The sequence below is a fragment of the Pantherophis guttatus genome, chromosome 2 (genome assembly GCF_059756535.1).
Source record: "Pantherophis guttatus breed Tessera chromosome 2, ASM5975653v1, whole genome shotgun sequence".
In the NCBI taxonomy this organism is placed as follows: domain Eukaryota; kingdom Metazoa; phylum Chordata; class Lepidosauria; order Squamata; family Colubridae; genus Pantherophis; species Pantherophis guttatus.
This window is the reverse complement of record NC_142064.1, coordinates 267,842,308-267,870,306: the sequence shown is the minus strand read 5'-3', so window position 1 is coordinate 267,870,306 and position 27,999 is coordinate 267,842,308. Positions and strand designations below refer to the sequence as shown.

General features: G+C 41.8%; 3 protein-coding genes across 9 annotated transcripts in view; all 3 read right to left on the bottom strand.

The window, feature by feature from the left end:
• Positions 1–27,934, bottom strand: part of LOC132711712 (uncharacterized) — a 36,493-nt gene extending 8,559 nt beyond the window's left edge. The window contains exon 1 of one of the 2 annotated variants that reach the window (XM_087884210.1): positions 27,885–27,934. The gene's annotated coding sequence lies outside the window, so the exon portion shown is untranslated. Of the gene's footprint in view, positions 1–7,506; positions 7,614–27,884 lie in introns of those variants that run through there. The other variant, XM_087884211.1, reaches the window with a different exon arrangement.
• On the bottom strand, positions 6–27,997 carry LOC148115828 (uncharacterized). 6 transcript variants are annotated; one of them, XM_087884197.1, is made up of 6 exons: positions 27,877–27,997; positions 5,531–6,107; positions 5,160–5,277; positions 4,969–5,048; positions 4,083–4,209; positions 6–2,556 (listed from the first exon to the last, which is right to left on the bottom strand). In XM_087884197.1, exons 2-6 carry the CDS (start codon positions 6,038–6,040, stop codon positions 602–604), a joined length of 2,790 nt encoding a protein of 929 aa, XP_087740323.1. In that variant the 5' UTR covers positions 6,041–6,107; positions 27,877–27,997; the 3' UTR covers positions 6–601. The 6 variants fall into 6 exon arrangements, with proteins under 6 accessions (XP_087740323.1, XP_087740322.1, XP_087740320.1 ...); XM_087884196.1 differs by having other exon boundaries at positions 27,885–27,936; XM_087884194.1 differs by lacking the exon at positions 27,877–27,997 and adding an exon at positions 7,499–7,619.
• Positions 20,266–25,968, bottom strand: LOC148115829 (uncharacterized). The gene is made up of 5 exons (XM_087884238.1): positions 25,123–25,968; positions 24,244–24,361; positions 24,051–24,130; positions 23,148–23,274; positions 20,266–21,774 (listed from the first exon to the last, which is right to left on the bottom strand). Exons 1-5 carry the CDS (start codon positions 25,630–25,632, stop codon positions 20,399–20,401), a joined length of 2,211 nt encoding a protein of 736 aa, XP_087740364.1. The 5' UTR covers positions 25,633–25,968; the 3' UTR covers positions 20,266–20,398.
• Positions 27,998–27,999: the final 2 nt, after the last annotated feature.

Here is a 27,999-nt window from a genome sequence, read left to right as displayed (position 1 = left end):
AACAATTTATTTGAATTATTTATTTATTTTTATTTCATTTATTCAATTTATATGCCGCCTCTCTCCGAAGACCCAGGGCGGCTCACAATACACTCAAAAAATGACTATAAAAGGACTTAAAAATTAAATTACTCAAATGGTACTTGTATGAGATTTTAGACAACTATAGGTAGTCGTCGATTTACTACAGTTCATTTAGTGATTGTTCAAAGTTACAGCAGCATGGAAAAAAGTGACTTATGACCATTTTTCACACTTTTGCAACATCCCCAAGGTCACCTGATCAAACGTCAGATGCTTGGCAACAGATTTATGACAGTTGCAGAGTCCCTGGATCATGTGATCACCTTTTGTGAGCTTCTAACAAGCAAATCCAATGGGGAAGCCAGATTCATTTCATAACAGTATTACTAACTTAACAACTATTGTGAGTCACTTAACAAATGTGGCAAGAAAAGTCGTCAAATGGCACAAAACGCAATAACTGTCTCGCTTAGCAACAGAAATTTTGGCCTCAATTGCAGTCATATGACGAGAACTACTTGGAGAAAAAAGAAGCTCACAAAAAGCCCTCTCCACACTGCAGATCTTTATTTGACTTCTATCTTGTGTGGATCCTCTTGTGGCGATGAAGATGACTGCTATAAGTAAAGCTCTTTCCACACTCCATGCATTTATAAGGTCTTTCTCCTGTGTGGCTCCTCTTGTGGCGATGAAGATAACTGCTATAAGTAAAGCTCTTTCCACACTCCATGCATTTATAAGGTCTTTCTCCTGTGTGGATCCTCTTGTGGCGATGAAGATGACTGCTATAAGTAAAGGTCTTTCCACACTCCATGCATTTATAAGGTCTTTCTCCTGTGTGGCTCCTCTTGTGGGAATCAAGGTTACCACTACAAGTAAATGTCTTTCCACACTCAGTACATTTATAAGGTCTTTCTCCTGTGTGGATCCTCTTGTGGGAATTAAGGTAATTGCTACGAGAAAATGTCTTTCCACACTCACTACATTTATAAGGCTTCTCTCCTGTGTGGATCCTCTTGTGGAAATTAAGACTGCTGCTACAAGTAAATCCCTTTCCACATTCCATGCATTTATAAGGTCTTTCTCCTGTGTGGATCCTTTGATGGATTATAAGGGACTCAGAATAACAGAAGGTCTTTCCACACTCAATGCATTTATACGTTTGTTCTCTTTTGTGGATCCTCTTGTGGGAATTAAGTCTACTCATAGCAGTAAAGGTCTTTCCACACTCCATGCATTCATAAGGTCTCTCTCCTGTGTGGATCCTTTGATGGATTATAAGGGACTCAGAATAACAGAAGCTCTTTCCACACTCAATGCATTTATACGTTTGTTCTCTTTTGTGGATCCTCTTGTGGGAATTAAGTCTACTCATAGCAGTAAAGGTCTTTCCACACTCCATGCATTCATAAGGTCTCTCTCCTGTGTGGATCCTTTGATGGATTATAAGGGACTCAGAATAACAGAAGCTCTTTCCACACTCAATGCATTTATACGTTTGTTCTCTTTTGTGGATCCTCTTGTGGGAATTAAGTCTACTCACAGCAGTAAAGGTCTTTCCACACTCCATGCATTTATAAGGTCTTTCTCCTGTGTGGATCCTCTTGTGGGAATCAAGGTTACTGCTACGAATAAATGTCTTTCCACACTCACTACATTTATAAGGTCTCTCTCCAGTGTGGATCCTCTTGTGGAAATTAAGACTGCTGCTACAAGTAAAGGTCTTTCCACACTCCATGCATTTATAAGGTCTTTCTCCTGTGTGGATCCTCTTGTGGGAATTAAGACTGCTGCTACAAGTAAAGGTCTTTCCACACTCCATGCATTTATAAGGTCTTTCTCCTGTGTGGATCCTCTTGTGGGATTTAAGGTGCTTGCTTAAAGTAAATCCCTTTCCACACTCCATGCATTTATAAGGTCTTTCTCCTGTGTGGATCCTTTCATGGATTATAAGGGACTCAGAATAACAGAAGGTCTTTCCACACTCCATGCATTTATACGTTTGTTCTCTTTTGTGGATCCTCTTGTGGGAATTAAGATGACTGCTTAAATAAAAGGCCTTTCCGCAATCCATGCATTTATAAGGCTTCTCTCCTGCGTGGATCTTCTTGTGGTAATAAAGATTACTGCTACAAGTAAAGGTCTTTCCACACTCCATACATTTATATGTTCGTTCTCCTTTGTGGATCCTCTGGTGGGAATGAAGATGACTGCTACGATTAAAGGACTTTCCACACTCCATGCAGGTAAATCGTTTCCCTTCTGAATGTGTATTTTCATGAGAAAAGAGATTATCGGATATATTGAACCTCTTTGTACACTCCATGGATTTACATGGTCTTTCTCTCTTATTGATCACTGTATGGTTAGGAAGCCAACTGACCTGAGGAAGGCCTTTTTTAACTCCACTTTGTGATTGCTTTGTTTCATCACTCTTTGGTTTCATCTGATCTACAAATTTCCTTTTCCTCCCTTTTGAATGGATCGCTTGGTGTTCCTCCTTGCAATTCTTATTGTCTTCTCTATTACAGCCTTGAAAAAGAAAAATGAAAACTGTACCAAGAATAGGGGAACAAGCAAAACTTTTCTTCTGAATCATCAATGTATTTCAGCTGTTTTGTTGGCAAACATGAAGAGTCCAAACAAAGATAATAGCAAAGACCCATTTCCAAGTGAAATGATCCCCATATAATAGGATTGGATCACAGCCCTGATTTAATCTTTCATATGGGACAATTCCATGCTGCCACAAACTCCCAAAGTGCATTGGAAACTGTGTCATAATGGGGCAGCAACATACCCAGCACTTCCCAACTTCAATAAAAGTCTCATCTCCACTTGTCTACAGAGCAGAATTTTTGAAAGTCAGAGGGAATTTCTGGATGGCAATACCTCCCTACCCTCAATTTAGGCTAAAGCCAATTCCAGTACACAAGTGGGCATATCTCTAAGAAGGGAACATGCCTCTCAGAGGTCATCTGGTCTTTGTTATAGCAGCTCAGGGCCATCGGGAACACAGTGACCAGGTTCAGGAGGGAATAACGAATCTTGGTAGCCAGGATCTTGCTCTGTCCATTCAGCCTCTTCCTCAGAGTCTTCCTAATATCTTTTATGAAATGAGTATTTTGTATTTCATGAGCAGAATGCTTTTTGAAAAAACAAACAATTTACTTTATGTAAAAAGCCAGGCTATGCAGTTTTTCCTTCAATATATTTCCTTCTTCCATAAAGTCAGTTTGGTCAAAAGGTTAAGACACCGGGCTAGAAACTAATAAAGTAACAGATATTTTTTAAAAAAAATACTTTGTCATTCTTGGGTACCAATAAGGAGAAAAAAATGAATATCAACAAATATAGAATCAAGCAGTAGCATAACAAAATTGATAAAAGTGAAGGGAGTCTGAATACATTCTGAATGCATTCCATATCCTTCCTTTATTTTTTGTAAATAAAGGCAGCAGACAAACCAAAATTTTTCTTCCTGCTGTTTTCCATACAACAATCCTGTGAAATGGATTGGAGAGAGTTTTGGCCCAAAGTCACCCAGCCAGCATTCATGCCTAAGGCAGAACAAGTACTCACTCACAGTCACCCAGTTTCTACCCTGGTGTCTTAACCCTTTGACCAAACTGATTTTATGGAAGAAGGAAATTTATTCAAAGAAAAATTGGAAATCTGCAGGTTGTGTCTATGTTCCATGATGGAGAAGATAATTTTGACTCACTTGGTGCTTTACTGTTTTATCCCATGTATAAATATTTTTCAGCAATGTAATTGCTGAAAAATATTTCATCTTATTTGTTTTGATAAAAAAATAGCATCATGCTTTTTTAACACTTAAGAAAAAAAGAAAAGAAATTGTTTTCTTTAAAAAAATGCTTTCTGCTCATAAAACACAAAATAACCCCTTTCAACAACTGTTGAATCATGCTACAGCGTAACAAAATTCTACAAAGTCAGAATCCTTTCTGAATGCATTGTAAATAAATGATTTTTTTCCCCAAAAATAACATTCAAGCCCCTTCTCTACATTCCTGAGCACAGAAAGGAATTCTTACCCAGGTAAGCCAGATTCCTGGAATTCTCCAGCATGACTTCTCTGTGGAGTTCTCTTTGGTCAGCATCCAGTTGAGACCACTCCTCCTTGGAGAAATACACGGCCACTTCCTCAAAAGACACAACATCCTGAACAAGGACACAAGTTTCCTTATTAACAGATAATTCCAAGAATAATGAAATAATTTTCTTCCACCAATTCTAGGAAAGAGATCTAGTGAATAAAATGGGTATTTTCTGCAGTATTAAGAATAAGATCTCACCGCTTTTGGCTGATGGCACAACTAAATCATATTTGATCAAGCTGGAAGTGTTTGGAATGCCTTATGGTATAGGCAAAAATATTCTTGATCAATTGACAGTTGGGTCTTAAATCTACTACTTGTCAGTGACTCCCATTCTTCCTAGGATGGGAAGAGCAAAATACTGGCAAAACCCAGCTGACATGTTTTCCAATGGCTCATTTTATCCATTGAGGGACCAACGTACCCCAACTCCACACCTTCATGAAGGAGTTGGAAGAGCTTGTAATAGAACTCTATATGTCTATGGAGATTCTCAATCACCAGGTCACGGTAGTCCCAAAGATGCTTTTCAAAAGGCAAAAAAAGAATATTTTCTTTATAATGGTGTGTGTGAACAACCCTGGGAGACAGAAGGAAGAGCCCCGATGCTAACAACAGTCTGGTCAATGAAATCTGAAAATGAAGAAGGAGAGGTGGAAAAGGCATCTCACAAAGGATCCCCTCAAAACGGAGAGTGTGAATGTTCAGTGACCTGATGTCAAATTCATATTGCTTAGAAACAACAATTTTATACATTGAACTCTAGAACAAAATAAAATCTATCCAAGATTCATGGACCTTTTCTTATGTTTCTTCTCCTTACCTGAAGTAGCGGTTCAGCTAATCCTTCAACTTCATCAGAAAGAGGTGATTCTAAAAACTCCAAGGACAGCTTCCTACTCTCTGTGAGAAAGAGAAAAATACTGGAAGCAGATTTCTTAAAGAGAGACACTCCAATAAAGCAGAGCAAAAGAATCGGCTAAATATTGAACTCTCACAGTAAGAGCTTGTTACCTGGAGTGGTGTCCTGAGTTTGATCTTTGTGTAAGGTCTCCATGAACAGCAGCTCTTGAGAACATTTGAATGAACTTTTCCTGTTCTTGGGATACTCAGTCACAGCTTCCGTGCATTTCTGGACATGATGTGACACAAGAAAAAAAGGAAAAGTACACAGATAAAAATTATCATACTGCATTTTCAAACTAGCAGGCCTCAATGTCCATTGCTGAAACTCGAAAGAGAACACAAGAATTGCCCCAAATACATCCTCTAGAAGAATAGAACAGATGCCCTTAGGAATTAATAATCCCAGAAAAATCTGCCAGAAAGGAATTGACAACTTCAGAGAGATCCTCTTTAGAGCTGCCATGATTCCATTCTCCCACCTGCAACTCTTCCTGCATGTTTTCCTCCTCCTGAGTCAGCAAGAAGCCTTCAGCCAGGGACACCGCCTGGGAACTGGTCTCTGCTCCACACTCCCGCACCCATTTTCCCATCTCTGGGGGAAGGACAGCCAGGAATTGTTGCAGGAGCACCAGGTCCAGCATCTGAGCCTTGGTGTGTTTTTCTGGTTGCAGCCACTGACGACAAAAGTAGTGAAGTTGAGTGCAAACATCTCGCGGACGGCTCCCCTCCTGAAACTGCACTTTTGTGAAGTGACAACATTGGACCTCTGAACTACTGGATGCCTCTTCGTGGCTCTTCTGCCCAGGACTTGCTCCATTCTTCCCACAGCTCCAAGGCTGAGCAGCTGGAGGGCGTTTTCTAACTTCTGCATCTGCTGGGTGTTGTCCCTCCATCTTCTCTCTGGTCTCTAAAAAAGCTCCAAAATGCACCCATGGGTCTCCGTTGGTCTTTCTATTCACAAGAGGTCTGGCCAAATTTTCCAAGGCCATTCAGCTCTCTCTTCCCAGACAAGATTTGTAAGATTCCCGAAGAACCAGAAATTTTTTTTTGATGTATCTGAGATGGAAAAATGGGGAGGAGGGGAGGGGAGGGAAGATTAAGTAAAGAAATTTGTATGAACCCACCAAGGTTTGAGGGAAAATCTTATTAGCCAGCTTGCTCTCTCTACATATTGGAAAATTTGCCTTCAGGATCAATGTCTATCAAAATATTGGAAAAATACATTTAAATGAGTATTTGATTTCTACTTCCTAGTTTCTATTAAAAATTTAGTTTTTATTCTTATGTCTTCTGTATTACTTTTGTAAATTACTCTAGGCAGAGATTATACATAATGCTCCTTCTTACTGTTTTCCCCCCAACAACAGCCCTGTGAAGTAGATTGGGCTGAGAACTGGGATGGGCTGAAGGTTTTCATGCCAAAGGTTGGACTAGAAGTTAATCTCCTGTGTCAGGGCATTGATTAATCCCATAATTGGCTCTGGGACAAATCACCCTGATTAGAGGATGGATCGAGGCTTTATCCAAGTTGCAATACTCTGAAAAGAAAACCCGAAGAAAAGTTCTCTAATAAAACTCATTTATTTGTTATAAAGAAAATAAAACACCTCACTAACTAAGAAAGATAACTGCTACATTTTGAAATAGTTTGGGCCAGCTGCCTTCCAGCAAGGGGCACCCGTGGCAAGAGAACAAAGGAAAAAAAGTGTGTGAAGGAATGTGGGTGGATGGACATGCGTAGTAGCTTTTGATAACAATTCTTGGCAAGGTACGGAAAGTCTGATAGTCCAGAAATGATGAAGCTCAGCTGGTAAATAAAATAACGCACTGACATCCTGGTTTCAAAGCCTTGTGCTTTCATCACTGAGCCAAATGGTCTCTCTGGCTAATCATAATTTAATACAGTATAATTTAAAAGACAGTTTAATAGCATTTCTATGGCTGCATAGTTAAGAACAAGTCCTTGCACCCCTTGCACCCAACTCCTTACACACGGAGTTGAAGCCTTGGAAGCAAAGCCAGCAGGAGGGACTCACTCAGCTCGCTTTTCTCGGCCTAAGAAGGGGGAGGGAGGGAAACCCCTTCGGAAAACGGGGCCACGAAATATGCAGGAAACTGTCCAGGAGTCAAGACTGACTTGGAGGCACAAATCTCTGTTTTGCAAACACTTCTCCTCCTCCTCTCCCTCCATGCAAAGCTCTTACCGTCGAAATGGATTGTAAATCCTCTTTTCTGCGACCCTGTTTTTTTTTCCCCCTGGGGGCAAATGGAAGGGCGCGAAGCTTTGCTTTCTCCCCTGCCTGGCCCTTGCATGCACAGGGACGGCAGGGGAACATGGGGCCAATGGCTCCCCCTCCCCCTTTCCACGACTCCGAGCCTGAGGAATGTGAGCGTCCAGCGCGGGAGAAAAGTCACCCACCCACCCAGTCACTGAACCCCCCACTCACGTCTGTACCTCCAAGTCCAAGTCTTCCCTGCAGCCTCTTCCCTTCCCTGAAAGGCTCCTCCGGGCACTGGAGAACCTTTCCAGCCTCGGGAGTCTCGCACCCCTCTCGACTTGGGAAAGAGGCCGGCGCATGCTCAGTTCTCTCGTAAGCGACGGAGGGAGGGAGCTGCACCGCTCTTCGAGGGCGCCCCCTAGAGGATCCTGTGTGCATTGCGAGAAGATCCTGCAAGGGCTCAGGACGTCATGTTCCACACGTATCTGGGTTGATGGGCATTAAATTTGAAGGAAAGGTTTCCTCTAACGTTGCCTATCTAGACAGGAAATGACCTCTCCAGCAAGCATCAGTTTCTAGATTTTCCCTCTTTTTAATGCCTAAGAACCGTCTGTGATCTTGTGAAGACTGAGAAAATCTCTGTGGGGACTCAAAAATCCCTTTCCTGAAGAGCAGCTTCTCTGAAGGGTCTCCAGGGATTCCCAGGAGGAGACCTGAAAAATGAGCAAAATCCTGTCAGAAATGGCAGGGTGGTCAAAAGATGAGGAACAAAACTCTCTATGAAACCCAGCCTGTGTCTTGTGGCTGATGGCAAACTCAGCCTTGAAGTGAGGGGAGATCAGGGGGCTGGCAGAGACACAGGGAGGAAAGCGACAGGTTGAGGAAAATTAAGATTTGTATTGATTTTTCTATTTCAATTATTACAGCTTCCTTTCCAAATTCATGCCTATGGGTAGCCAAGGAGGATTAGAAACACCAAAGGCAGCCTGTAATGTGAATAATCTTGAAGTATAGATCCTGATGAAAAAGAGGTGTAGGAAGTTAGCACCCACCCCTTTCCCTTTTTTCGCCCCGAAACCACGGATGATCTCACCCAGCGACTTCACATAAATGTTGAACAAAAGGGGTGAGAGAACCGACCCTTGCGGCACCCCACACACACTTTACACACACCCCACACACACCCCACACACTTTATGTGAAGCCACTGGGTGAGATCATCCGTGGTTTCGGGGTAAAGTGCCATCTGTACGCTGATGACACTCAGCTGTACATCTCCACCCCGGACCACCCCAACGATGCCCTTGATGTGATGTCCCGGTGCCTGGAGGCCGTGCAGATCTGGATGGGGAGAAACAGGCTCAGGCTCAACCCATCCAAGACCAGTGGCTGTGGCTTCCGGCATCCCGATATAGTCAATTGGTGCCATCGCTCACTATTGGGGGTGAGTTGTTGGCCCCCACAGAGAGGACTTGCAACTTGGGTGTCTTCCTGGATACACGGCTGTTTTTAGAAGAGCATATGATGGCCGTGGCCAGGGGGGCTTTTTATCAGGTTCGCCTGATCCACCAGTATCGTCCCTTTCTGGATCGGGATGCCGGAAGCCACAGCCACTCATGCTCTTGCCACATCCCGCCTGGACTACTGTAATGCTCTCTACATGGGGGTCCCCTTGAAGAGCACCCGGAGGCTCCAACTGGTCCAGAATGCGGCCGCGCGGGTGGTTATGAGGGTGACTCAGCACTCCCATGTAACACCTCTGCTGCGCGAGCTGCACTGGCTCCCGATGGTCTTCTGGGTGCGCTTCAAGGTATTGGTTTTCACCTTTAGAGCGCTCCATGGCTTAGGACCCGGGTATTTACGAGACCACCTTCTGCCACCGATAGCCTCCCACCGACCAGTATGCTCCCACAGAGAGGGGCTCCTCAGGGTGCCGTCAGCCAAACAATGCTGACTGGCGGCCCCCAGGGGGAGAGCCTTCTCTGTGGGAGCACCTACCCTCTGGAATGAGCTGCCCCCGGAGATACGGCGGATCCCGGATCTGCGCACCTTTCACCGTGCCCTAAAGACGTTTTATTTCAACAAGCCGGGCTGACTTAACTCTTTTAAATTGTTTTAATTTTTAAATTGTTTAATTATGAGTTTTAATACAGGGGTGTTTTTCATTGTGGGCCAAATTAATTTAATCGGTATTATAATACTGTTTTTAAATTTTGTATTTCTTTTGTTTTATTTGTTGTCTGTTCACCGCCCCGAGTCCTTTGGGAGAAGGGCGGTATATAAATATAAATAATAAAATAATTCATTAGATCCGCGACTCTCAGCTGATTTGTTCTCAGCTGTTTTGCGCAGGGATCTGGCGTTTGCTACAAAGAGCTAAATTGCTGGAGCAGATTTTTTTTCTCCTTGTGCAATTCAAGCTGAAAACGAAACCAAAAGTAAAGCAGGTTGTTGGCTTTGCTGTTTGCTGCAATGTTGGAAAATTAGGCAGAGGCGGATTTCTTTTTCCTCATCAAAAAAGGTAGGTGCAAACAATGGGAAATTTAGGCAAAAGAGGAGAGTTCAAGATTTTAAAACACAAAAGAAAAAAAAGCTCTATTTAACTAGGGAATTGTAATAATTGAGATACTATTAATTGTATATTGTGTTGAAAGCAGAAATGGTTAAGTTGTGGTTTGGAGGAATATATGGGGGAAAGTATTTGGTTTATTATTATTGGTAAATATAATTAATTGATTTGTAAGACATTGGACTGTATGGAAATAATTGGAATATTTATGTTCATATTGATTAATATACAAAAAAGATAGTGAAGGGAAACAATAATAAGGATATAATAAATAATACTAGAATATGATATACTGGTATACTAAATTATGTAACCATTAGGTTCCTGTAATACATATATGCCTTTGTATTTGTATCACACATATTATGTATATTTGTATCTCCTGTAACAAACATATTCTGTTATTAGGCCTCTGTAATGTATCTGGTATTTGTCAAACGTATGTCCCTGCCATTTGACCTGAACTCATATCAATCTATCTAAAAGCATGGTAGTATCTCAGTTGAAACTACAGCCATCAACAAAGGGATAATTTACACCTCAGTCCTAATTTATGTTTGATCTGGATAAACTCCTGCTTTCCAGAGCCAGGGGGCAAAGTGGCCAATTGAGTAAACAAAGAAATGCTCAAGATAACTAATTGGGAAGTTTCTATTCCCCCTTGCAGGGCAACAAGGAATACACAAACCTAAATTAGGAGGCCAGAATTGGGTACTAAGCTGACATCTCTGAGGGTATAAAAGGATGCAATACCTTCCCCAAGGTGTGACTATCTCCTCACATGCATTGTATCTATATGTTCTGGATATAGTTCCACCCAGTATTTTGTTTTTGGCCATAAATAAAATCTGCTTTTTTTTGCAAGCCTCGTCTTGAGTCTCTCTCTTTGGCATTCTGGTGACTCAAGTATATTTTGGGACCTTACAATAGTTATATAACTAATAGATTTATATTAAAATGTTGAATTTGTATTAAACAACTGTAATATTACATAATTAACCAATGTGAGGATGGGTATAAAAATAGATGACAATGGGAAGGGGTATAATATAGAAGGGAAAATTGAATTTGATTAATATTAGAGATGAGGATGAAGGGTAATATTGTTTTTTAAAAAAAATAGATGAGGAATAAATATGGCAAAAAGGAAATATAGAAATTGTAAATTTAATTGAAATGACTAAACACTGTTTAAATTTGTGAACTGGCCAAATACTCTGTTCAAAGAAAATACATTGTATGTTTGTATGTGTGTTTCTAATTATTGCTATTTATTCATATTTGTTCTCTTTTATTCTTTAAAGTTCAACAATTTGTTCTTTATCTTAATATCTTTATATTTGTTTGGGGTTGGCTTTCTTCCATTTCATCTTTTTTTATTGTACAGCAATCTTTCTCCTCAAACCTACCACCTCTCTCTTTTCTTTCCTTCTTACTTTCTCCCCCCCTCTTCTTCTCCTCCCTACTTCCTCTTCCTTTCTCCTTCTCCTCCTCTCTTCCTCCCTCTCTTACCCTCACTCCTACTCTAACTTCCCTTCCCTTCCTTCCTCCCTTCTCTTCCTTCCCTCTCTCTCCTTTCTTCATCCCTCTCTATTGCTGTATTCATTTTCAATTTTATATTTTCCACTATGGAGTCCAGGCAACTCCGGTCTTTCTTTCATTTATCAGGTATATTTCTCAAAATTTCCCCTCATCTTTTTAATTATTAGCAGTATATTTCATCTTATTCCATTTTTTCTATTGAACCCAGTGTAATCATCTTTATCTTTTTTTCCAATTATTTTCTTTTCAATATTAGCTCCTTGTTTCTCTTGCTTCTCATTCATCTTTTCTTTCTTTTTTTTTTTGCAAGCTAACCAATTCTCTGCTTCTTTATTTCCCTTAAATGCCTCCCTTACTTTTTGAAACATCTCCCTTAGTGTCTCATATTCATCCTCCCAATTCTCCATATTTTCAATTTTAAAAGGCTAGGATTTTTAAGTTTATTCTTTTCATTTACATATGTGAGAGGGGTGCTTTTCAAGGATCCACAAGCGGGGCTGAGAACAGAGTCATTCTGACAGTGTCTTTTAAAATTGCTTGGAAGACCCATTTTTTCCCTAACAATAATGGTTTGTATACTTTTGAATAAAACGTATACCTGGAAAAAGTATTTGCAAAACTTGGACAGAAGGAAAAGAAAGGCAGGACTGGACTCATTATCAGTAGCTAGTTAATTGTTATCAGTGACTCCCACTGATTCTAAACTCATTTAAGACTGGGATTGGTGACTACTGAAATTTATTCAACATTGGTCTCAGAAATCTTTGATTTGAACTATCAAATCTCTGATTTGAATTATCAAATCTTTGATTTGAACTTTGATTTGAACTATGGAAAAAAAATCATAAAATAGGGCAAAACTCACTTAACCATAATAATTTCTAGATATTTTAAGTGTAGAGAATTCAAGTGTTGAGAATAACCCATTATTTAGTCTCTTTTTCCACACTAGGTACCACTATTTTATTTCTTTTCATTTTATTCAAATAACAGAAAACCCAATACGGTTCAGTATGAATTGGCTTTCCAGTCCTTCCTTGATGCATTTTTTCACATGCCAAAGAAAAATCAATGATATATTTTTCAGACCTTTGGAGGATCACACTGTCAATTGTTCACACTGCTCAAGCAAAATTAACAGGTGTGAATTAAGTTTTAGCTAAAAAATGGAGCTTTAATTCCAGAATTCCAGAAGAAAAGAGCCTTGGTACTACAGTGGTTTAAAGCACCCTGTTATTAACACAGCTGCCTGCAATTTACTGCTGGTTCGAATCTCTCCAAGGCTCAAGGTTGACTCAGCCTTCCATCCTTTCTAAGGTAGGTTAAATGAGGACCCAGTTTGTGGGGGCAATAAGCTGACTTTGTATAAATATACAAAAGTATGAAGGCTATTGCTTAACGCACTGTAAGCCGCCCTGAGTCTCCGGAGAAGGGCGGCATATAAATCAAATTAAAAAAAAAAAAATTCCAGAAGTCCATTCTTTAAACTTGGACTTCTGGAATTAAAAGGCTCTGGATTAAACGGTACTCCAGACAAAAGATGGAGAAGAGTATCTTGCTTTTAGACATGATAATAGCTGTCTAGAAAGGTGAGTTATGAGCTTTCCTAGACAGGGATGCCCTCCGTACAGTCACCCATGCTCTCGTCATCTCTCGTTTGGATTACTGCAATGCTCTCTACGTGGGGCTGCCCTTGTGGTGCACCTGGAGGCTCCAACTGGTCCAGAATGCGGCCGCGTGGGTTGTTACGGGGGCTTCCCGTTACTCCCATATTACACTTCTCCTGCACGAGCTGCACTGGTTACCGGTGGTCTTTCGGATCCGCTTCAAAGTGCTGGTATATAAAGCCCTTCATGGCATGGGCCTGGGGTACTTGCAGGATCATCTTCTGCCTGCCTCCAACCGCCCAGTGCGCTCACATAGGACTGCCCTCCTCCGGCCAGACAATGTCGGCTGATGGCACCCAGGATGAGGGCGTTCTCTGTGGGCGCACTGACCCTCTGGAATGGTTTACCCACTGGGGTCCGGATGGCCCCCGACCTCCGCTCTTTCCGCACTGACCTGAAGACATGGCTTTTTCAACAAATTTGCTGATCTGATGGGAGTTTTAACTAATCTTTTGGGGTTTTAAATTTGAGTATTTTAGTCGTAATTTTACTGTTTTATTGTTTTATCTTTGTGAGCTGCCCCGAGTCTTTCGGGAGAAGGGCGGCATATAAGTATAAATAAACTAAACTAAACTATTTTGACATCATCAGAAATTTATTACCTGTTAAAAATGCAAAGACAAGGAGTACAAGGAGCAAATAAAAGACCTTCATGTTGGGGTTGGTTCTGGACCAAATCTTACTTGTGGGACAGAAACCAGCTCTCAGCCCTCCTTGTGACTTCTTGAAAAGCATCCCCCCCCCACGCTCCACCGCCTGAGGAGGCAGGGGAGGACTGCAGGTTGATCCCAAGGGGGTCTGGGAATGGGTGTGAATTCATCCCACAGCCCTCTCCATCCCCTCCTCTGTGAAATTGCTTTCTCCCACTCGCTGGTGGTCAGCAAATTCAAAAGAAACCCCCAGCTGAGAATCACTGCGCTAAATTGGTTGAATCAGGGGATTTCTCTAGCGTTAACTAATAGTGTTGGCTATTTTTGTTATAGGGATAGATTTGTATTGGAGCAGCCTGCAGGCCTCCCAAAGGCTCTGCGCACTCTGTTTTTGCGAAAAACGGGCCCATTTTTCACAAAAACGAGACACACGGGGTAAGGCTTCAGGAGGCCAAAAAATGGCTGTATTCTGTGTATTTTATTGTTACTATCTTCCTTAGTGGGTCGTGCAAACCACTATTCCAAACAATGCTATTTATAGGGGGTGGGGGCAGTGGTGGGTTGCCCTGGTTCTCACCGGTTCTATAGAACCAGTAGTAAAACTGGCAGGAGGCCCCGCCCACCGACCCCGACATCACCAAAGTGCTTCTGCGCATGTGCAGAAGAGCGCGTGCATGCATGAGCGAAGTGAGCACGTGCGCGTGGCCCCACTGCAAACCGGTAGTAAAGGTAAGTAGAACCCACCCCTGGGTGGGGGGCACTGAGGATGAGTTTGTAGTACCAAGGGGGCGGTGGACTGAAAAACTCTGTGCTGCAATTTGGGAGACTCAAATAGCTATTTCTGCCTTGTAAGGTGTCATCAGTGAGCCACACCCTCTTCTCAAGTATCCTCCCTGCAAAGGTACAATGTTTTCTTTTTCTTTTTCGTAGGCTTTTATGTGCATATTCTTTCTAGCCAGGTTTTACCTACGTAAGCTAAGATGTTCTTCAGCCCTAGTTCTGTGAAATCTCATTCACAAGTTTCTGAGCTTTTTGTATCTTGCTGAAAAGCAACAACTCTGTGCTGCAGTTTGGGAGACTCAAATAGCTATTTCTGCCTTGTAAGGCGTCATCAGTGAGCCACACCCTCTTCTCAAGTATCCTCCCTGTAAAGGTACACTCCCTGTAAAGGTACACTGGCTCACTGATGACGCCTTACAAGGCAGAAATAGCTATTTGAGTCTCCCAAACTGCAGCACAGAGTTGTTGCTTTTCAGCAAGATACAAAAAGCCCAGAAACTTTTGAATGAGATTTCACAGAACTAGGGCTGAAGAACATCTTAGCTTACGTAAGATCTTATATATATAAGAGGCGATAGACATCACGATCTCCAGAACGTTTAAAAGTTTAAAATTTTTTATTTTAAAACTTGTGCTAAGCTTTCGTCGGCCCCTACCGACTTCGTCAGAGTATAAAATCCCCATTCAGGAGCTGCTTGTTTTTATGTAATGCTGATCAATTTAGTCATTGCGTGCGTAACAGGCCCACACCCTTGCGTTCCCCCTGTAATTAACTTTTTTTCTGCCTTAGTCATGCTAACAGATGACGATGCACTTCCCCCTGCCTCCTTCCCCATTGTGTGTTGCCTCTTTCTCTCCCTGGGGGGTAACGCAGGGTTATCCGGCATTGCTTTGAAGGTATTTCTCCCGGCTCTCTCTCCCTCATTGTTATGCCTTTCCCGGTTAGGCATACACGTTGCCTCCTCTGAACCTATTTGTTTTGCCCATGATCTTGTGATGGGTCTGCGTTGTGCTTCCTTACCCCCCCATCTCCCTTATTCTGCTGTTTCCCTAACCTACTCACTTGCCCTCTATCAGGGTTTATCACACCTCACTTGCCCTCTATCAGGGTTTATCACACCTCACTTGCCCTCTATCAGGGTTTATCACACCTTCATTGGGCCACTCTCCATGCCTAAAGAAGGAAATTTGTCCGGGATCTCCATTCAGTCTTAGTGATCGGTCCTCCTTAAGTCTTTCCTGGTGCCGTAAAGCCTGGTATGCCGGTGGTACGTCAATATGTCTATTGAGGGAGTTATTGTTAGAGAACCAGGCTTCTTTCAAGAGGCGCCCTCCTTTTGTTTCGTCGTGGGCAACGACTTCGGTCTCTTGGAAGTTGAACTCGTGACCATGCTCCTCCATATGCATCCAAATCTGGGAGCGCTGTTCCTTACGTCTGACCGCTAATTTGTGCTCATGCACCCTCGTTTTTAGTCGTTTTGATGTTTCTCCTATGTAATGACCTGCGCAATTGCTGCAGTTAATACGGTAGATTATTGAGGAAGTCTCCTCCTTTGGCAAAGCTTCTTTCGGGCGCATTACTCTCTTCCTCAGTGTTTGGTCAGGTCTGTGTGCCACTTTACCTCATGTGGTGCAAGGATGCGTGCCGCAGTTTCGGACACCCCCTGTATGTATGGGAGCACCCTCCACGTTGATGTTCCGCATGCGCCCTCCATGGGCTGCCGGGCTGTGGGTGTAATACATCGATGGATAAAATCCCTCGAATAACCATTGAGAGTGCAGACCCGGTACAGATGCGTGCGTTCTTTTGCTTTGATAAACCCTGATAGAGGGCAAGTGAGGTGTGATAAACCCTGATAGAGGGCAAGTGAGGTGTGATAAACCCTGATACAGGGCAAGTGAGTAGTTTAGGGAAACAGCAGAATGAGGAAGATGGGGGGGTAAGGAAGCACAACGCAGACCCATCACAAGATCATGGGCAAAACAAATAGGTTCAGAGGAGGCAATGTGTATGCCTAAACGGGAAAGGCATAACAATGAGGGAGAGAGAGCCGGGAGAAATACCTTCAAAGCAATGCCGGATAACCCTGCTTTACCCCCCAGGGAGAGAAAGAGGCAACACACAATGGGGAAGGAGGCAGGGGGAAGTGCATCGTCATCTGTTAGCATGACTAAGGCAGAAAAAAAGTTAATTACAAGGGGAACGCAAGGGTGTGGGCCTGTTACGCACGCAATGACTAAATTGATCAGCATTACATAAAAGCAAGCAGCTCCTCAATGGGGATTTTATACTCTGACGAAGTCGGTAGGGGCCGACGAAAGCTTAGCACAAGTTTTAAAATAAAAATTTTTAAACTTTTAAACGTTCCGGAGATCGTGATGTCTATCGCCTTTTCTATAACTATACCTGGAACTCACATTTTTAGGACAATTCTTTATATATATATTTTTTTATAAACATCTTTTTAGTGCAAAGGTTTTCTTTAAAGTGGTGCAACCTTTTTTTAACATTCTCTTCATACAGGTACCCTCAAGTATATTTTCAACAATATTTGCCTACTTTAAGAATTACTTAAGCATATCTAATGATAAATATAGATATGTACTGTATGTAAAAATTACATTTTCAGATTAAACCTTTCTTGCAGTTACACATATCAAGGAAAGAAAAATCCATCCTAATTCCAATTAACTCATTAAGTTGAATCCTTCCAGTTTATATTCATGGAGTAAAATCTTTTTCTTCTCTGGAAGTTTTAGCAAGGAGTTATAACCCTGTATATGTGTATGGAGACTCTCAATCACTAGGTGACGGCTGTGTCAACCGTCCCACTGATTTAGACAGCAAAAGAAACTTCTGGGACATGCAATCTGACTGCCTGGGACTTTCCCAGCTGATGACCTTGGGGTCTGTCTCAGGCTTTCAGTCCCTCACTTGCATTACACATTTCCCTGCATGAAATGTGCCTTTAATTCCAGTGCCTTCCCTTTCCCCTCCCATTACTGTTGTCTGCTTGAGAGCAGGCTTCCAAAGCGAATCGACCAAGACATGATTAGAAAGATTAATTCTCAAGCAAACAAACACACACGTTACTAGACCCAAATCTCCTTAAATTACATAACCTATTGGGGTTCATCTGGGAACTTAACAAGAAAACTATGGATCAGTCTACGGCCCAAATAGCCATCGCTGCCACTCCCTCTGCATCTCGGCTCAGACTCATGAGGCTCATTAAGTACTCTGTATGAAAACAAATCTTAGCTGCTGAATGAAAAGAATGTGAAATTGAAAAACTCTGCAAGCAGCAGCCAACAATCTGCATGGAGAAATCATACCTCTCACTTGAGCTTTCCTCAAACAAGCAGGGATGGGAAAGGCAGAAGAGCCAGAGAAGGGGCTCAGCTCTGATACTTAGCCCAACAGAAGTATTGAGGCAACAACAAAAGGTATCAGATAACCACTAATAAAGTTGTGCTTTGTTTTTTTTAAATCTAAAAGATACTTGAAGAATAACGTGACAATTGTGTTTGATATTTTGGAATACCAGGAACAATATAATGAAAAACAACCAGGAATATTTCTACATGCAGAGAACACATTTGAGTATTTGGTCTTGGCAAAAACCACAAGCAGGATTAGGGATTCACCTTGTTCTGGTTTGCACTAGAAAGGAAATTTATGTATGCATGGCTAAGAAGGTATACAATACATTCGAATTATTTTTAAAAAAAATTAATTTATATGCCGTCCTTCTCCGGAGACTCAGGGCAGCTTACAATGCGTTAAGCAATAGCCTTCATACTTTTTTTATACAAAGTCAGCTTATTGCCCCCACAATCTGGGTCCTCATTTTACCTACCTTTGAAAGGATGGAAGGCTGAGTCAACCTTGAGCCTGGTGAGATTCGAACTTGCAGTAATTGCAGGCAGTTGGTGTCACTTTAGCACCACTTAAGCTGCTACGCCACCAAGGCTCTTATTATTACTCAATTATATATGAATTATTACTCAAATGATACTTGTATGAGATTTTAGACAACTATAGGCAGCCGACAATTTACTATAGTTTACTAATTGTTCAAATTTCAGAAGCACTGAAAAAAGTGACTTATGACCATTTTTCATTTACGTAACTTGCATAACATCCCGATGGTCACCTGATCAAACCTCAGTTGCTTGGCAACTGATTCATGACAGTTTTTTTTTTTTAATTAGATTTATATGCCGTCCTTCTCCGGAGACTCAGGGCAGCTTACAATGTCTTAAGCAATCGCCTATGTCCATGATGGCGAACCTGTGGCACGTGGAGCCATATCTGTGGGCACGCGAGCATTGCCCTAACTCAACTCCAGTGTGCATGCATGTGCTGGCCAGCTGATTTTCGGGCCTTCTGGGCCCACCGGAAGTCGGGAAAAGGTCCATTTCCGGCCTCTGGAGGGCCTCTGGGGGGGTGGGGAAGGCGGTTTTTGCCCTCCCCAGGCTCTAAGAAAGCCTCTGGAGCCTGGGGAGGACGAAAAACGGGCCTACCAGGCCCACTGTGCCATCGTGTGCCAAAAGCGGGGGTTGCACGGGAGGTGGTGTCTGTGTGCATGCACGGCGGGTGGGGTGCATTGAATTATGGGTGTGGGAATGCGTGTGCACAACCCGCCTGCGCTCCCCCCGCTTTTGGCACATGACGGCAAAAAGGTTAGCCATCACTGGCCTATGTTAAGGATATTGTTGTTGTGTTACCAACCAGCAGAGAGTAGAGCACAGACAAACGTTGCTGAGAGCAATGAATAAGAGATGTGCAAACTGGTTTATCAAAAGTTTACTTTATAGTGAAAAAACAATCTCATAGTCTTTAAATCAATCCAAGTCTTTGCCAGTTAAATCAGTCCAGTGATACAAAATCTTCTTACCATACAAACAGTAGTTGGTTAGAATAACAAACTCACTCTGGTTCACAAATTACGATGGTAGCAGATCCATCCAACGATGATAGCACAATGGTAGCAACTCCACACACTATGGTAGCTTATCATCAACTGAATACGTTACAGTACCTTTCTTAAATACGTTTACAACCAGTGATTATCTAATTACAGCATGACTCAGTATTACAATGAATGAGCAGTAAAACTTTAAAGTCACACAATACATATTCATATTAAAGTCACAGAATACATATATTGCCTGGACAACTTGTTAGGCTCAAACCATATCTTAACAGCCTTCATACTTTTGTATATTTTATACAAAGTCAGCTTATTGCCCCCACAAACTGGGTCCTCAATTTACCTACCTTAGAAAGGATGGAAGGCTGAGTCAACCTTGAGCCTGGTGAGATTCGAACTTACAGTAATTGCAGACAGCTGAATGTTAATAACAGGCTTTAGTCTGCTGAGCTATCCAGGCTCCAGTTCCATTGTCCCTGGGTCATGTGAACACCTTTTGTGAGCTTCTGGCATGCAAATCCAATGGGGAAGCCAGATTCATTTCACAACAGTGTTACTAACTTAAAAATTACAGTGATTCACTTAAGAAATGGTGCAAGAAAACTTGCAAAATGAGGAAAAAAGCATTTAATGACTGTCTGGCTTGGCAACAGAAATATTGCATTCAATTGCAGTCATAAAGTGAGAACTGGATTTTTACTGAAGCTCTTTCCACAATTCCTTTATTGATATGGTGTCTCCCGTGTGTGGATGCTTCTATGGCAAGTAAAATGTTACTCCTTGCAAAGCACATTCCTCACTCCATGCATTCATATGTGGGTTTTTTCTCCAGTATGGATCCTTTTATGGGAATTGAGATCACAATTCTTTCTAAAGCCCTCTCCACATTCCATGCATTGATATGGCTTCTCTCCTGTGTGGATCCTCTTGTAGGAGGAAAGATTACTACTTTTACTAAAACCTTTTCCACACTCCATGCATATCTAAGGTCTTTCGCCTGTGTGGATCCTCATGTGGAAATTAAAACTGGTGCTACAAGTAAATGTTTTTCCGCACTCCATGCATTTATAAGGCTTCTCTCCTGTGTGGATCCTCTTGTGGGTATTAAGATTATTGCTACTAGTAAAGGTCTTTCCACACTCCATGCATTGATATGGCTTCTCTCTTGTGTGGATCCTCTTGTGGGAATTAAGATTACCACTACAAGTAAAGATCTTTCCACACTCCATGCATTTATAAGGTCTTTCGCCTGTGTGGATCCTCTTGTGGGAGGAAAGATTACTACTCTTCCTAAAACCTTTTCCACACTTCATGCATTTATAAGGTCTTTCACCTGTGTTGATTCTCTTGTGGGAATTAAGACTGCTGCTAAAAGTAAATGCCTTTCCACACTCCATGCATTGATATGGCTTCTCTCCTGTGTGGATCCTCTTGTGGGAATTAAGATTACCGCTACAAGTAAAGATCTTTCCACACTCCATGCATTTATAAGGTATTTCTCCTGTGTGGATCCTCTTGTGGGAATTAAGATTACCGCTACAAGTAAAGATCTTTCCACACTCCATGCATTTATAAGGTCTTTCGCCTGTGTGGATTCTCTTGTGGGAATTAAGACTGCTGCTAAAAGTAAAGGCCTTTCCACACTCCATGCATTGATATGGCTTCTCTCCTGTGTGGATCCTCTTGTGGGAATTAAGACCACTGCTACAAGTAAAGATCTTTCCACACTCCATACATTTATAAGGTATTTCTCCTGTGTGGATCCTCTTGTGGGAATTAAGACCACTGCTAAAAGTAAAGATCTTTCCACACTCCATACATTTATAAGGCTTCTCTCCTGTGTGGATCCTCTTGTGGGAATTAAGACTACTGTTACAAGTAAAAGTCTTTCCACACTCCATGCATTTATAAAGTCTTTCTCCTGTGTGGATCCTCTTGTGGGAGTAAAGATTACTACTCTTCCTAAAATCTTTTCCACACTCCATGCATTTATAAGGTCTTTCGCCTGTGTGGATCCTCTTGTGGGAATTAAGACAGCTGCTAAAAGTAAAGGCCTTTCCACACTCCATACATTGATATGGCTTCTCTCCTGTGTGGATCCTCTTGTGGGAATTAAGACTACTGTTACAAGTAAAGGCCTTTCCACATTCCATGCATTTATATGGTCTTTCTCCCAAATCAGTTACTGGATGGTTTGGAAGCCAACTGACCAGAGGAAGATCTTTTTTAATTCCACTTTGATATTTCTTTGTTTCATCACTCTTTGGTTGCATCTGATCTACAAATTTCCTTTCCTCCCATTTCAAATGGATCGCTTGGTGTTCCTCCTTGCAATTCTTATTCTCTTGCCCATTGAAGCCTTGGAGAAGAAAAAGAAAAACTGTAGCAAGAATAGGGGAACAATCAAAACTTTTCTTCTGAAATTTAGCCAAGAATCATCAATGTATTTCAGCTGTTTTGTTGGCAAACATGAAGAGTCCAAACAAAGATTATAGCAAAGGCCCATTTCCAAGTGATCCCCATATAGTTGGACTGGATCACAGCCCTTATCTAATCTTTGTCCGGGGACAATTCCATGGTGCTACAAACTCCCGAAGTGCATTGGACACTGTTGCATACAGCAACATACCCACCAGCTCCCAACTTCAATAAAAGTTTAATCTGCACTTGTCTGCAGAGCAAAATCTTTGAAAGTCAAAGGGAATTTCTGGATGGCAATAGCTCCCACCCTTTAACCTTTGGCTAATGCCAAACTTGGTACTCGAGTGGGCATATCTCTAAGAAAGGAACATCCCTCTTAGAGGTCATCCGGTGAGTTATAGCAGCTCAGGGCCATTAGGAACCCAGTGACCAGGTTCAGGAGGGAATACCAACTCCTGGTAGCCAGAATTTTGCTCAAGAGAGGCCTCTTCCTCCAATTCCTCCTAATATCTTTTATGAAATATTTTCTATTTGATGAGCAGAAAGCTTTTTTTTAAAATTTACTTTATGCAAAAAGCCCGGGTATGCAATTTTTCCAATTTCTCTTTCAATAAATTTCCTTCTTCCATAAAGTCAGTTTGGTCAAAAGGTTAAGACACCAGGCAAAAACTAATAAATTTAGACATTTCTAACATTCTCTTTTCACTTTGTCATTATTGGGTACCCAGTGTAGATTAATGAGAAAAAAATGAATTTCAACAACTGTAGAATCATGCTGCAGCGTAACAAAATTGACAAAAGTAAAGGGAGTCTGAATACATTCTGAATGCATTCCATATCCTTCCTTTATTTTTTTTAAATAATAAAGGCAGCAGACAAACCCAATAGTCCTTCCTCCTGCTATTTTCCCTATAACAACCCTGTGAAATGGGTTGAGCTGAGAGAGATTGGCCCAAAGTCACCCAGCCAGCATTCATGCCAATGGAAGAACTAGTATTCACAGTCACCCTGTTTCTAGCCTGGTATTTTAACCATTTGACCAACCTGACTTCATGGAAGAAGGAAATTTATTCAAAGGAAAATTGGAAAACTGCATAGTCTACCTTATTAGATAAAAGAAATTGTTTTCTTTAAGAGAATGCCTTCTGCTCATAAAATACAAAATACTAATTCATGCTATGGCATAATATAATTGAAAAAAGTGAAGGGGGTCTGAATATTTTCTCAATGCACAGTAAATAAATGATTTTTTTTCAGAAATAACTTTTAAGCCTCTTCTCTATGTTCTTGGACAGAAAAAGGGATTCTTACTTAGGTAAGCCAGATTCCTGGAATTCTCCAGCATGACTTCTCCATGAAGCGCTTTCTGGTCAGCATCCAGTTGAGACCACTCCTCCTTGGAGAAATACACGGCCATTTCCTCAAAAGAAACAACATCCTGAACAAGGACACAAGTTTCCTTAGTAACAGATAATCCCAAGAATAATGGGATAATTTTATTCCACCAATTCTAGGAAAGAGATCTAGTGAACAAAATGGGTATCCTCTGCAGAATTAAGAATAAGATCTCACTGCTTTTGGCTGATGACACAACTAAATCATGGTTGATCAAGATGGAAGTGTTTGGAATGCCTTACAGTATAAGCAACTAAAATATTCTTGGTCAATGGACAGTTGGATCTTAAATCCAATACTTATCAGTGACTCCCATTTTTCCTAGGATGGGCAGAGCAAAATACTGGCAAAACCCACCTGATATGTTTTCCAATGGCTCATTTTATACACTGAGGAACCAACGTACCCCAACTCCATACCTTCATGAAGAAGTTGGAAGAGCTTGTAATAGTACTCTATATGTGTACGGAGATTCTCAATCACCAGGTCACGGTAGTCCCAAAGATGCTTTTCAAAAGGCAAAAAAGAATATTTTCTTTATAATGGTGTGTGAGAACAACACTGGGAGACAGAAGGAAGAGCCCCGATGCTGACAACAGTCTGGTTGATGAAATCTGATGGTGAAGGAGGAGGGGTGGAGAAAGCAACTCACAAAGGATCCCCTCAGAAGGGAGAAGGTAGGCTAAACTAAGTGTGAATGTTCAGTGACCTGATATCAAATTCATATTCCTTAGAAACAGCAATTTTATACATTGAACTCTAGAACAAAATAAATCCATCCAAGATTTATGGACCTTTTCCGATCTTATTTCTCCTTACCTGAAATAGCAGTTCAGCTAATCCTTCATCTCCAGAACAAAGAGGTGATTGTAAAAAATCCAAGGACAACTTCCTACTCTCTATGAGAAAAATAGTGGAAGCAGATTTGTTAAAGAGAGAGACTCCTAAAAGTGGTGTGAAATAATCAGTTAAGTATTAAAATCTCACCTCACACAGAAAGAAGTTTTCTTACCTTGAGTAGCATCTTGACTTTGATCTTTCTGGACGTTCTCCCTGAACAGCAGCTCTTGAGAAGATCTGAATGAATCTTTTCCCCTCTTAGGATACTCAGTCACAGCTTCAATGGATTTCTGGACATGATGTAAGAGGAGAAACAAAGCAGGGGTGAAATCCAGCAGGTTCTGACAGGTTCTGGACAACCGGCAGTGGAAATTTTGAGTAATTTGGAGAACCGGCAAATACCACCTCTGGCTGGCCCCCGAGTGGGGCGAGAATGGAGATTTTGCAGTATCCTTCCCCTGGAGTGGGGTGGGAATGGAGATTTTTTTTTTTTAAATCTGATTTATATGCCGCCCTTCTCCGGAGACTCAAGGTGGCTTACAATGCATTAAGCAATAGCCTTCATACTGTTGTATATTTATACAACGTCAGCTTATTGCCCCCACAATCTGGGTCCTCATTTGACCTACCTTAGAAAGGATGGAAGGCTGAGTCAATCTTGAGCCTGGTGAGATTCAAACTTACAGTAATTGCAGGCAGCTGAATGTTAATAACAGGCTATTAGTCTGCTGTGCCACCAGGCTCTATTTTGCAGTATCCTTCCCCTGCCACACCAAGCCACGCCACAGAACCGGTAGTGAAAAAATTTGGATTTCACCATTGAAACAAAGGAAGAGCACAGAGATAGAAATGAATTATCATACTGCATCTTCAAACTAGCAGACCCCAATGTCCATTGCTGAAACAAAATGGAAGAATTACCCCAAATATATCCTCTGGAAGAATAGAACAGATGCCCTTAGGAATTAATAATCCCAGAAAATTCTGCCAGAAAGGAATTGACAACTTCAGAGAGATCCTCTTTAGAGCTGCCATGATTCCATTCTCCCACCTGCAACTCTTCTTGCATGTTTTCCTCCTCTTGAGTCAGCAAGAAGCCTTCAGCCAGGGACACCGCCTGGGAACTGGTCTCTGCTCCACATTCCCGCACCCATTTTGCCATCTCTGGGGGAAGGACAGCCAGGAATTGTTCCAGGAGCACCAGGTCCAGCATCTGAGCCTTGGTGTGTTTTTCTGGTTGCAGCCACTGACGACAAAGGTAGTGAAGCTGAGTGCAAACATCTCGGGGACGGCTCCCCTCCTGAAACTGCACTTTTGTGAAGTGACAGCATTGGACCTCTGAACTATTGGATGCCTCTTCGTGCCTCTTCTGCCCAGGACTTTCCCCATTCTTCCCACAGCTCCAAGGCTGAGCAGCTGAAGGACCTTTTGTAACTTCTGTGTCTGCTGGTTGTTGTCCCTCCATCTTCTCTCTGGTCTCTAATAAAGCTCCAAAACGGACCCATGGATCTCCACAAGTCTTTCTGTTCACAAGAGGTCTGGCCAAATTTTCCAAGGCCATTCAGCTCTCTTCCCAGACAAGATTCTTAAGATTCCGGAAGAAGCAGAAAATTTTTTGATGTATCTGAGATGGAAAAATGGGGAGGAGGGGAGGGAAGGGAAGATTAAGTAAAGAAATTTGTATGAACCCAGCAAGGTTTGTGGGAAAATCTTATTAGTCAGATTGCTCTCTCTACATATCGGAAAATTTGCCTTGAACCCTTCAGGATCAATGTCTATCAAAATATTGGAAAAATACATTTAAATATGTTTTTGATTTCTACTTCCTAGTTTCTATTAAAAATTATTTTTTATTTTTATGTCTTCTTATTTTTATAAATTACTCTAGGCAGAAATTATACATAATACTCCTTCTTACTGTTTTTGCCCCAACAACAGCCCTGTGAAGTAGACTTAATGTGAATAAAGTAGGAATCATACAGGGTCAGTTACATGAACACTAAAGGACCCTCTCTATTCACATTATTATAAGGGAGAAATGTGCTTGTTTGGAGATTATATTAAAAATCAGCTAAATCCCATTATTGGTAATATATCTTCTGATGAGGCCTAGCTGTCACGGAAGGACAGCCATATGGAAAACATCTGAGGGGCCTCACTGTCAAAGACCCAAGGACATATATGTTACAAAGAGTTACTTAATCCAATAAACTTACCTAAGGACAGCAATAAATCTCCTTTATTAGTAATTACAGAACTAAGGAAGGTTGTCTAGCTAAAGATAATCTTATAAAACTAGAAAATAATGGTTTAGTAATTAGGAAGTGTCAATTATCATATAACAAGTGTATGTTAACCATATATGGAAAAATGCATGAGCTCACCGAATCCTTTGTCTTGGATATGTATAAAAGCCGTTGTATCCTTTGTTCAGAATTTCAGGTACAAATCTGGCTCTGAACCTGCGCAATAAACTGTATCTGGCTGACCCAGGAATGTTTTTCAGTCTTTCATTCCATAACAGATTGGGCTGAGAACTGGGATGGGCTCAAGGCTTTCATGCTGTTGTAGAATGAAGGGACCAAACAACATTCCTGGGTCAGCCAGAGACAGTTTTATTGCACAAGGTTCAGAGCCAGCCTGAAGCTTTGAACAACCCAAGAGCTGTGATATCTCTGTTTTTATACATTTCTAAGACAAAGGATTCAGTGAGATCATACATTTTCCATATATGGTTAACATGAGATCATACATTCTCCATATATGGCTAACACACACCTGTCATATGATAATTGACACATTTCCTCATTAGTAAACCATTAATTTTAGTTTATAAGATCTTTAGCTAGACAACCTTTCTTAAGTGCTGTGGTTGCTAATGGGAAATTTACTGCTATCCTTGGGTAAATTTATTGGATTAAGTAACTCTTTGTAACATATATGTCTTTGTGTCATTCACAGTGAGGTCACTCAGATGTTTTCATTTATGGCTGTCCTGACATCTAGGTCTCATCATAAGATATATTACCACTTAATGGGGTTTAGCTGCTTTTAATGTAATCTCCAAGCAAGCACTTTTCTCTCTTATAATAATGTGAATAGAGAGGGTCCTTTAGAGCTCATGTATCTGACTCTGTATGATTCCTTTCTTTTATCCACATTAATGCCAAAGGTTGGACTAGAAGTTAATCTCCTGGTTTCAAAGCCTTGTGCTTTCATCACTGAGCCAAAGGGTCTCTCTGGCTAATCATAATGTAATACAGTATAATTTAAAAGACAGTTTAATAGCATTTCTATGGCTGCATAGTTAAGAACAAGTCCTTGCACCCCTTGCACCCAACTCCTTACACACGGAGTTGAAGCCTTGCATGCAAAGCCAGCAGGAGGGACTCCGACCGCTCGCTTCTCTCGGCCTAAGAAGGGGAAGGGAGGGAAGCCCCTTCGGAAAACGGGGCCACGAAATATGCAGGAAACTGTCCAGGAGTCACGACTGACGTGGAGGCACAAAGCTCTGTTTTGCAAACACTTCTCCTCCTCCTCTCCCTCCATGCAAAGCTCTTCCCGTCGAAATGGATTGTAAATCCTCTTTTCTGCGACCCTGTATTTTTTTCCCCCTGGGGGCAAATGGAAGGGCGCGAAGCTTTGCTTTCTCCCCTGCCTGGCCCTTGCATGCACAGGGACGGCAGGGGAACATGGGGCCAATGGCTCCCCCCCCCCCTTTCCACGACTCCGAGCCTGAGGAATGTGAGCGTCCAGCGCGGGAGAAAAGTCACCCACCCACCCAGTCACTGAACCCCCCACTCACGTCTGTACCTCCAAGTCCAAGTCTTCCCTGCAGCCTCTTCCCTCCCCTGAAAGGCTCCTCCGGGCACTGGAGAACCTTTCAAGCCTCGGGAGTCTCGCACCCCTCTCGACTTGGGAAAGAGGC